Below are 12,427 nucleotides of genomic sequence, written 5' to 3'. Positions count from 1 at the left end.
TTTTTTTCATCTTCTTCAAACTAGAACTACTACTGTATTTCTTAAAACAATTGTCTAAATTTATATAATTTTTGCTAAAATCATTTTTCATTTTGACAGCTGATAATATAATAAATTATTATCTTGACAAAAGTAATATGAATATAATAATTTTTAAAGAAGTTTGTTTTGTTTAACGACACCACTAGAGCACACTGATTAATTAATCATCGGCTACTGGATGTCAAACATTTGGTAATTCTGACTCGTAGTCAACAGAGGAAACCCGCTACATTTTTCCTGATGCAGCAAGGGATCTTTTATATGCACTTCCCTACAGACAGGAAAACACATACCACGGCCTTTGTCCAGTTGTGGTGCAATGGTTGAAACGAGAAAAAACCCAATCAGTTGAATGGATCCACCGAGGTGGTTCGATCCTGCGACACAAGCACCTCAAGCGAGCACTCGACCGACTGAGCTAAATCCCATCCCCAATTTTTTAAAACTTTCACCAGTTACAGGCAGAAAAAATGTTTTATTTAACAACGTGGTTAAGAACCACACATATATTGAGAGAGGAAACCTGCTGTCGCCACTTCATGAGCTGCTCTTTTCGATTAGCAGCAAGAGATCTCTTGTATGCACCATCCCATAGACAGGATAGCACATACCACAGCCTTTGATATACCAGTGGGCTACGTCCCGTCGCTGTGCTATAGATAGATGCTGTACATGTACGTGTTTACTCTCAAGATAGGTTAAACTTACTAGGCTAAAGATTCAACAAAGCATAAAATTGTCTAATTTGCGATTCAGTGTAAACAATTGAGTTTTTTTAAAAAGTAAACAAAAAAAAAGTTTAAAAAAAAATGATGATAATGGTGATGATCATGATGATAATAATTAAAATAATAATAATTTTTTAGCAATGTCATCATCTTGAAGCATCATATATCCTTCTCATAATCAACATCATCATTAACAAAATCAACATCATGATCACCATCACCATTAACAAAATCATAATTATCATCAACATCATCATTAACAAAATCATAATCATAATCATCAACATCATCATCATTATCATCATTAACAAAATCATAATTATCATCATCATTACCATCATCAAAAAAAAATCATAATTATCATCATCATTACCATCATCAAAAAAAAATCATAATTATCATCATCATTATCATCAACATTATCTTCATCTTCATCACATCATTAACAAACTCATCACCATCATCATCAACATCATCATTAACAAAATCATCATCAACATCATCATCATCAACATCATACTAGTACTCATCAACTTCATCTGTGATCAATATTTTATTCTTGTTTCCTTTTTTGACTTCAGTAATTCAGGCTAACGACCTGCACAAACTACATCACATGTCTAGCTCCAGAAGGTAAAAACACCAACATGCTATGAAATATTATCAATGACTGCAAGGTGATCTGAGAAACCAAAAGTGTTACTTAATACGCAGCATCTTCTATCTATACAGGCTGCTTATCTCTCACGAAATGTGGGGTTTTTTTCTTCTCTTCCCCCCCCCCCCCCCCCCTTACATAACTTTGAACATCTTAACCCTTACACTTGCTAAGACTGGAATTGCAAAGAAGGAAGCAAATGGTTTATTCTGATGTCTGGATTAGTTTAAGAGTGGTTAGTTTTTATAACTCTGTGCCTTCTTGATATGTTAGCATGATAGCAATTGTCAAAACATGGAAGGAAATGTTTTATTTAATGACACACTCAACACATTCTATTTACAGTTATATGGCGTCAGACATTTGGTTAAGGACCACACAAATATTGAGGGAGGAAACCCGCTGTCGCCACTTCATGGACTACTACTCTTTTGAATTAGCAGCAAGGAATCTTTTATATGCACCATCCCATGGACAGGATAGCACATACCATGGCCTTTGATGTACCAGTCGTGGTGCACAGGCTGGAGTGAGAAACAGCCCAATGGGTCTACTGGGAATGGCAGTCTCTCAGTCAGCAGACACAGGATCAAACCTCCTCATGGACCCGTTATCTGATAAAACATTTCTCCCATCCCAAACAGTGCCCCATGACTTGTATATATCAGAGGCTGTGGTATGTGCTGTCCTGTCTAATGAAAACAATGTTGCAGACTTTCCTCTGAAGACCACAAGTTGAAATTTTACCAAATGTTTAGCATCAAAATAGTTGATGATTAATTAAACAGGGGGTCTTTTGTATGCACTATCCCAAAGAGACGATAGTGCATACCACGGCCTTTGTGACCTCAGTTGTGGAATGAGAAATGGCCCCACAAAGGCCCACCAATGGGGATTGATCCAAGATCTATCACACATCTGGCAAATGACTAACATTGCCTAAAGCACTCTCTAACCAGGGGCCTAATTCACTAAACTCTCGCAAATTTGCGATCTCTAAGTGCAATGCTAAAAGACTTACAAAGAGGATGCTTTGTTGTCTAGCAGAGCCTAAGAGAGCTTTGTCAATTAGGCAAGCATTCTGAGAGTACTGCTAAAGCAAAACATGCCCCCTGTCGGATTGGATTATTTTTAAACTTCTTCAAAGTTTTAGTCTCAAACTAAAGATGTAAAGAGTTAACATGTACCAAAAGAAATTAATAATTGGAATTTTTTTTTAAAAAGAAGATATTTTGTTTGAACTGGTTCAAAGCTTTGCTTATCAACAAAAAACGTTCCCAGTCTCAGGAGGTTTTACAAGAAATACTTCAAAAAGCATGATCCAACTTCTATCAGCTGAAAGGCAGGTGTATTTTTGGCTCGATGCCAACTTCTAAAATAAAAACCAACTGCCAAAAACATTCTTGTGTATTTGTGGAGGAGCTGTTGAAAAAAATAAATAATTAGATTTAAGATAATGGGGCAGTGTGTGAGTATGGGGAGAACCAGTCTACTGACTGAGTTCCTCATTATCTGGATGTTACAGGCACCAGTATAGGACTAACTTGACCTTTCTTATGGATAATTAAAGGAATTTTTTTTTTTTTAAAGAAAACAAAAAACATATGAAAAGTACTTGAAATGTAACTGACTGTAAACACTAAAATAAATAATAATGTAGACTTGGGGATGGGGACTAAAATAAATAATAATGTAGACTTGGGGATGGGGACTAAAATAAATAATAATGTAGACTTGGGGATGGGGACTAAAATAAATAATAATGTAGACTTGGGGATGGGGACTTAAATAAATTATAATGTTGAATGGGAGGACTAAAATAAATTACAATGTACAATGGGGGTAGGGGGGTGGGGGGATGGTGGGGGGTGGTGGGTTGGTGGATGGATGGATGGATGTATGGATGTATGGATGAAAGGACGGATGGATGGATGGATGGATGGAAGGATGGATGGAAGGAAGGATGGACAAATGAAGAGATGAATGGATGGATGAATGGATGGATGGATGGATGGATGGATGGATGGATGGATGGATGGATGGATGGATGGATGGATGGATGGATGGATGGATGGAAGGATGGAAGGATGGATAGGTGGGTGTGGGTGGGAAATTGGTTGGATAGGTGGATGGGTGAATGGGTGGATGGATGGATGGGTGGGTGGGTGGGTGAGTGTTTGGGTGGGTGGGTGTGTTTTGGGTGGATGCATGGATGATGAATACTGAAGGATAATAGGTAAGACCAACAAATAAGAAAGAACATAAGCAAAAGGTGGAGAAAGAATAGCAAATAACTGTTTACAATATACGAGGATAAACTATATTGTTATATTTTCATGAAAAACACACACTAAATCACAAGCAAACAAAAAATGTATTACACAAAAGTGTTCTTGTTATTAAGCTAAGTCTAGTTGACTTTATTGTTTGTTTGTGTACTGTATGTACACAGTCGGTGAAACAGACCAGCAACCAAACCATCTAGCTGACCACCCGTGTCTAGTTGACTTTATTGTTGGTTTGTGTACTGTATGTATACAGTTGGTGAAACAGACTGGAAACCATCTAGGTGACCACCCATGTCTGGTAGACTTTATTGTTTGTTTGTGTACTGTATTCATACAGTTAGTAAAACAGACTGGAAACCATCTACATGTAGCTGACCACACATGTCTAGCTGATTTTAATCATTGGTTTGTGTACTGTATGTATACAGTCTGTGAAACAGACCGAAACCATCTAGCTGACCACCCATGTCTGGTTGACCGTATTGTTGGTTTGTGTACTGTATGTATACAGTCAGTGAAACAGATTGGAAACCATCTAGTTGACCACCCATGTCTAGTTGACTTTAATTGTTGGTTTGTGTACTATATGTATAGAGTCAGTGAAACAGACTGGAAACCATCTAGCTGACCACCCATGTCTAGTTGACTTTATTGTTGGTTTGTGTACTATATGTATAGAGTCAGTGAAACAGACTGGAAACCATCTAGCTGATCATCCATGTCTAGTTGACTTTAATTGTTGGTTTATGTACTGTATATATACAGTTAGAGAAATAGACTGGAAACCATCTAGCTGACCACCAATGTCTAGTTGTCTTTATTGTTGGTTTGTGTACTGTATGTATACAGTCAATGAACCAGACTGGAAACCATCTAGCTGACCAGCCATGTCTGGTTGTCTTTATTGTTGGTTTGTGTATTGTATGTATAGAGTCAGTGAAACAGACTGGAAACCATCTAGCTGGCCACCCATGTCTGGTAGACTTTATTGTTGGTTTGTGTACTGTACGTATAGAGTCAGTGAAACAGACTGGAAACCATCTAGCTAACCACCCATGTCTAGTTGTCTTTATTGTTGGTTTGTCTATTGTATGTGTTCTTGTTATTGTTAGTGTTCTTGTTATTAAGCTAAGTCTAGTTGACTTTATTGTTGGTTTGTGTACTGTATGTACACAGTCGGTGAAACAGACCAGCAACCAAACCATCTAGCTGACCACCCGTGTCTAGTTGACTTTATTGTTGGTTTGTGTACTGTATGTATACAGTTGGTGAAACAGACTGGAAACCATCTAGGTGACCACCCATGTCTGGTAGACTTTATTGTTTGTTTGTGTACTGTATTCATAGTTAGTAAAACAGACTGGAAACCATCTACATGTAGCTGACCACACATGTCTAGCTGATTTTAATCATTGGTTTGTGTACTGTATGTATACAGTCTGTGAAACAGACCGAAACCATCTAGCTGACCACCCATGTCTGGTTGACCGTATTGTTGGTTTGTGTACTGTATGTATACAGTCAGTGAAACAGATTGGAAACCATCTAGTTGACCACCCATGTCTAGTTGACTTTAATTGTTGGTTTGTGTACTGTATGTATACAGTCAGTGAAATAGACTGGAAACCATCTAGCTGACCACCCATGTCTAGTTGACTTTATTGTTGGTTTGTGTACTATATGTATAGAGTCAGTGAAACAGACTGGAAACCATCTAGCTGATCACCCATGTCTAGTTGACTTTAATTGTTGGTTTGTGTACTGTATGTATACAGTTAGTGAATTAGACTGGAAACCATCTAGCTGACCACCAATGTCTAGTTGTCTTTATTGTTGGTTTGTGTACTGTATGTATACAGTCAATGAACCAGACTGGAAACCATCTAGCTGACCAGCCATGTCTGGTTGTCTTTATTGTTGGTTTGTCTATTGTATGTATAGTTAGTGAAACAGACTGGAAACCATCTAGCTGGCCACCCATGTCTGGTAGACTTTATTGTCGGTTTGTGTACTGTACGTATAGAGTCAGTGAAACAGACTGGAAACCATCTAGCTGACCACCCATGTCTAGTTGTCTTTATTGTTGGTTTGTCTATTGTATGTATACAGTCAGTGAAACAGACTGGAAACCATCTAGCTGGCCACCCATGTCTAGCTGACTTTATTATTGGTTTGTGTACTGTATGTATAGAGTCAGTGAAACAGACTGGAAACCATCTAGCTTACCACCCATGTCTAGTTGTCTTTATTGTTGGTTTGTCTATTGTATGTATACAGTCAGTGAAACAAGACTGGAAACCATCTAGCTGGCCACCCATGTCTGGTAGACTTTATTGTTTGTTTGTGTACTGTATTCATACAGTTAGTAAAACAGACTGGAAACCATCTACATGTAGCTGACCACACGTCTAGCTGATTTTAATCGTTGGCTTGTGTACTGTATGTATACAGTCAGTGAAACAGATTGGAAACCATCTAGTTGACCACCCGTGTCTGGTTGACTTTATTTCTGGTTTGTGTACTGTATGTATACAGTCAGTCAAACAGATTGGAAACGATCTAGTTGACCACCCATGTCTAGTTGTCTTTAGTTGTTGGTTTGTGTACTGTATGTATACAGTCAGTGAACCAGACTGGAAACCATCTAGCTGACCAGCCATGTCTGGTTGTCTTTATTGTTGGTTTGTGTACTGTACATATAGAGTCAGTGAAACAGACTGGAAACCATCTAGCTGACCAGCCATGTCTGGTTGTCTTTATTGTTGGTTTGTGTACTGTACATATAGAGTCAGTGAAACAGACTGGAAACCATCTAGCTGACCACCCATGTCTGGTTGTCTTTATTGTTGGTTTGTCTATTGTATGTATACAGTCAGTGAAACAGACTGGAAACCATCTAGTTGACCACCCATGTCTATTGTATGTATACAGTCAGTGAAACAGACTGGAAACCATCTAGCTGACCACCCATGTCTAGCTGACTTTATTATTGGTTTGTGTACTGTATGTATAGAGTCAGTGAAACAGACTGGAAACCATCTAGCTTACCACCTATGTCTAGTTGTCTTTATTGTTGGTTTGTCTATTGTATGTATACAGTCAGTGAAACAAGACTGGAAACCATCTAGCTGGCCACCCATGTCTGGTAGACTTTATTGTTTGTTTGTGTATTGTATTCATACAGTTAGTAAAACAGACTGGAAACCATCTACATGTAGCTGACCACACGTCTAGCTGATTTTAATCGTTAGCTTGTGTACTGTATGTATACAGTTAGTGAAACCGATTGGAAACCATCTAGCTGACCACCCGTGTCTGGTTGACTTTATTTCTGGTTTGTGTACTGTATGTATACAGTCTGTGAAACAGACCGAAACCATCTAGTTGACCACCCATGTCTGGTTGACCGTATTGTTGGTTTGTGTACTGTATGTATAGTCAGTGAAATAGACTGGAAACCATCTAGCTGACCACCCATGTCTAGTTGACTTTATTGTTGGTTTGTGTACTGTATGTATACAGACAGTAAACCAGACTGGAAACCATCTAGCTGACCACCCATGTCTAATTGTATTTATTGTTGGTTTGTATATTGTATGTATACAGTCTGTGAAGCAGACTGGAAACCATCTAGCTGACCATCCATGTCTAGCTGGTTTTATAGTTGGTTTTTGTACTGAACTTACCTTGAGAGGAAAGAACTGATCTCCAGGTTTCCCTAAACCAAGACAACCTTCTCTGTTCTTACCCCAGGTAAAAACATCACCATGGTCTGGAACACAAAGTGTTAATACCACATGTTAAAACCTTCAAACTAATCATTTCATTTTAACCTAATGCTACACTTGGTCCACAGAGAGTTAGAGATAGAGATAGAGATAGAGATAGAGATAGAGATAGAGATAGAGATAGAGAGAGATAGAGATAGAGATAGAGAGAGACAGAGACAGAGAGAGAGAGAGATGGGGGGGGACAGAGAGAGAGAGAGAGAGAGAGAGAGAGAGAGAGAGAGAGAGAGAGAGAGACAGAGAGAGAGAGAGAGAGAGAGAGAGAGAGAGAGAGACACACAGAGAGACAGAGAGAGAGAGACAGAGAGAGAATGAGAGAGAGATGGAAAATGATGCTGTCACATAGACTACAAAAACCAGCAATGTGTCTTTTATTTGCACTTTCCCGTTGAGAGCAGGATTTAGCTCAGTCAGTAGTGTGCTCACCAGAGGTGCACGGGTCAGAATTACCAAATGTTTGTCATTCATTAGCAAATAATTAATGAATCAATGTGCTCTAGTGGTGTCATTAAATAAAACAAACTTTAGATGTTTCAATAATGACAGCTGTTTTTTATAGTTTGAGAGATTGGAATCATGAATTTATTATCACAATATTCTTACCTGTTAGTGCTGCAAAATGTCCAATTCCACAATCAATGTCCTTCACCTTGACATCAGGCTGGAGTTCACTCTGGCCAAATAGCGTCTTGGGTATAAGCTGGGGGGCTTCGGATGCATCTACTACAGGACCCTTCCCGAGAATACCGTAACCCCACACGTATACCTCACCAGCATCTGGAAGTATTAAAATGTTAATTATACACTGAAAACAAATACCGTAACCCCACACGTATACCTCACCAGCATCTGGAAGTATTAAAATGTTCATTATATATAGCACACAAATACCGTAACCCCACACGTATACCTCACCAGCATCTGGAAGTATTAAAATGTTAATTACACATAGCACACACATACCATAACCCCGCACGTATACCTCACTAGAATCTGGAAGTATTAAAATGTTCATTATATATAGCACACAAATACCGTAACCCCACACATATACCTCACCAGCATCTGGAAGTATATTAAAATGTTAATTATACATAGCACACAAATACCATACAGTGTGTAATTTTGGTTTAAACAATATAAGTGTCATAAGGACTCCCTGTCTGTAAATCTTTAGAGCCCGCCACCAACCCAGTGAGACCTGCTGTGCGTCTCCAGTAGAACAGAAGACACACTAAATGTTTTGCATGAAAGCATGGAAAAGATCGCTATTCAAGACTGTGCTTTCCCAGGAGTTTGAGATATATGTTGACTGTATCATTTCAAAGAATCAATGTAATTTGTACAAATAATTTTTACGAGTCATGCAGGCTTGTATGGTAGCCAAGCTAGAGAGTCCTATATGATTTTTACAAGTCATGCAGGCTTGTATGGTAGCCAAGCTAGAGAGTCCTATATGATTTTTACGAGTCATGCAGGCTTGTATGGTAGCCAAGCTAGAGAGTCCTATATAATTTTTACGAGTCATGCAGGCTTGTATGGTAGCCAAGCTAGAGAGTCCTATATGATGTTTACCAGTCATGCAGGCTTGTATGGTAGCCAAGCTAGAGAGTCCTATATGATTTTTGTGAGCCTCGGGCTTCCAGACTCTCCTCAAAATCGCACACTGCCATAACCCTAGATGAGTCATAGTCATATACCTCAATAGTATCTGAAGGTAGTAATAAACCAAATAACTTCCGGCTGGGTCAAAGTTGGAGGTGCAGTGAACTTTTGATAGAGAAGTGAACACCACAAGTCCTGTGATTGGTTATAAATGTGAGTGTGTTGGTTGTAAAAAATAATAGTTTCATCTGGGTAAAAAAAATATGCAATTTTATTTCATCTAGTACCAATGTGTCGAGTACCCTTGTACTTGAAACATGTATGGGGTACCTGTAAATAAAAGTACTCAAATTTTGTGCGGAACTAGGGTAGTCATAGTTATCTGAGAACCGAGCAGCTTGACCCCCAATTTTTTTCTGATTCACTTGAAGTGTGAGGGGTAGTAGTATTTATATCCATGGCATTTATGTTGATTGATACGCTGCAGGTAGGAGTTTTAGCCACATATGTTACTATTGTCGTCCATGGGATTTGATTTGGTAGTATACACCCTGAAAGTAATAAAATATTTATTATACACAGTAAACAAATACCGTAACCCCGACATATACCTCACCAGCATCTGGATGTAATAAAATACAGAGCTCCTAGATTATGGTAGCCCCACTCCCATGGCTAGTGATATTCAATGTTGGGCTAGTAAATAACTACTATTGCCATGCCCGACGGCTAGTGAAAATATTTTGTCAAATATTGCACAGTTAGGTCTATTTTGTAAATATGAATATCCTGCCCTCACCCCAACCCCCCCAGTGTTAGTGTTTTTCAGCTCTGTCTTCGTCTTTAGGTGGCATATCTGATTATTACTATTATTTAGTAATATTGTAATAACTTAAAGTAAAGTAGGGCTAGTGAATTTTTTATTGTGGCTAGTAAATGTTTAAAATCACTGATCCCATGGCTAGTGGGTTTTATAAAAGGTCATGGTATGTGCTATTCTGTCTGTGGGATGGCGCATATAAAAATACATATTAAAGCACGGCCCACTAATCTTAGCAGAAAACAAAAGATTGGTTGTTTTTTGGCAAAGCAACATTATTTCAGGTCTGGTTTACATCCAATAGCCGATGATAAATAATCAATGTGCTCTAGTGGTATCGTTAAAGAAAACAAACTTCTTTTCTTCTTCTTCCTTTCCGTTATTTTTGTGCTTATATCCAATTAAGGTTCAAGAACGCTGTCCTGGGCACACACACCTCAACTATCTGGGCTGTCTGTCTAGGACAGTGGGATAGTTGTTAGTGTTTAGTGAGATATAAGAGGGTGTAGTGGCCTTACACCTACCCACTGAGTCGTTAAAACTCGTTCTGGGTGGGAGCCTGTACCGAGCTGCGAACCCAGTACCTACCAGCCTTATGTCTGATGACTTAACCACGACACCACCGAGGCCAGTACTTCTTCTTCAAGTATGGTTTAGTCAAATAATAAAAGGTAGGTAACTCTGTGCAAAAATTAATCTGTTTGACACCAAATCAATTCCCGTTGACAGTAACATGAAGCAAATTACATTGAAAGAATGGACAGAATTAATAAATGTTTAATGACACACACGTACAAAAATATATCAACTGCTGGGTGTCATTTAGGCAAATATATAAATAGAGAATACTCCCCGAGTGTCTTGTGATATCATAATTTATCGCAGGGTTTCTGGAATTTTTTTTTAATCCACTAACCATGGATTTTTTATTAGCCATGAATAAAAGTTCACTAGCCCTACTTTACTTTAAGTTAATAAAGGTTTACTAAATAATAGTAATAATCAGATATGTCACCTAAAGAGGGAGATAGAGCTTAAAAACACTAACGTTGGGGTTGGGGCAGGATATTCATATTTACAAAATAGACGTAACTACAACATTTGACCTTTTTTTTTCACTAGCCGTCAGGCATGGCAATAGTAGTTATTTACTAGTCCAACACTGAATATCACTAGCCATGGGAGTGGGGTTACCATAATCTAGAAGCTCTGTTTATCGGCACAAGTTGATAAAAGTATGAAATCCGAGGCCTGTTGAGGATTTTGTTACATTTATCAACGAGTCCTGATAAATAATGATATCACAAGACACAAGTGGGACATTCTTTTTATCATCCATTATCATTCTTTTCATTTGCGACAATTGTAAACAATGTCAGTAATGTGGGTTGAATGTCACTATATTTGGCAGAACAACAGTGGCGTGACGTCACTAATGATAGGTTTAGCGCTGAAACATACACAGTGATGTAACAAAAGAAGCGATATCTCCTAGGAGATTATCGCAGAAGATATCGCAAATTATAGTGCCAGCGATATCTCCTACAAAATCCTTTAATGGGTTGGGGCAGAATAATAAAAATATATCAACTGTTCGGCGTCATTTAGGCAGGTATATAAAAGAATGGAAGAATGACATGAATATAAAACTTCTACATTTATATTAATAACCCATCCCGAATGCACTTTTTTTTTTTTTTTTTTTTTTCGTTACCCTCCAAATTCTAGCAAAATCAATAGTCATTGTATTTATATATTTTCAAAAAGACTTTGGATCTATCATTTTAAGTCTACCATTTTTGTTTATTTTATTTCATGTATACTTATTTTTATGCTTATATCCAATTAGGTTCAAGCATGCTGTCCTGGGCACACACCTCTGCTATCTGGACTGTCTGTTCAGGACAGTGGGTTAGTTGACAGTGAAAGAGAAGATGGTGTAGTGGCCTTATACCTACCCACTGAGTCGTTAAAACTCGCTCTGGGTGGGAGCCAGTAACGGGCTCCGAATCCAGTACCTACCAGCCTTATGTCTGATGGCTTAACCACTACACCACTGAGGTTGGTAATTTTTGCTATCATTTATTAGTGTGATAATACAAACACTAAAAAGCTGTGCAAAATATGAATATCATTCATTAGTATATTTAAATTTCTTACTAGAAACAAATATAATTTATTTCATTTCATTTCAACTTATTTTCGTGCTGATATCCAATTAAGGTTTAAGCACGCTGTCCTGGGCACACACCTCAGCTATCTGGGCTGTCTGTCCAGGATAGTGGGTTAGTTGTTATTTGGTGAGTGGTTAGTGAGAAAGAAGAGGGTGTAGTGGCCTTACACCTACCCATTCAGCCCTTAAGAACTTGCTCTGGGTTGGAGCCGGTACCGGGCTGCGAACCCTGCACCTACCAGCCTTTTATTCCGATGGCTTAACCACAGTGCCACCAAGGCCAGTCAAATATAATTGACAAATTTTCACAAATAGCTAAGGATTA

At 38.3% G+C, this 12,427-nt stretch overlaps 1 protein-coding gene across 2 annotated transcripts in view; it reads right to left on the bottom strand.

Moving 5' to 3' along the window:
• Positions 1 to 12,427, bottom strand: part of LOC121377517 (RCC1-like G exchanging factor-like protein) — a 41,405-nt gene that overhangs the window by 5,211 nt on the left and 23,767 nt on the right. For both annotated transcript variants that reach the window (XM_041505539.1, XM_041505538.1), the window contains exons 11-12: positions 8,108 to 8,281; positions 7,403 to 7,488 (exon numbers count right to left, since the gene is read on the bottom strand). In XM_041505539.1, coding sequence (XP_041361473.1) covers positions 7,403 to 7,488; positions 8,108 to 8,281 — 260 coding nt within the window. The remainder of the gene's footprint in view (positions 1 to 7,402; positions 7,489 to 8,107; positions 8,282 to 12,427) is intronic.

The sequence above is a fragment of the Gigantopelta aegis genome, chromosome 7, assembly GCF_016097555.1.
Source record: "Gigantopelta aegis isolate Gae_Host chromosome 7, Gae_host_genome, whole genome shotgun sequence".
Lineage (NCBI taxonomy): Eukaryota > Metazoa > Mollusca > Gastropoda > Neomphalida > Peltospiridae > Gigantopelta > Gigantopelta aegis.
Note: the sequence above shows the minus strand (reverse complement) of the source record. Positions and strands in the feature narration are given on the sequence as shown.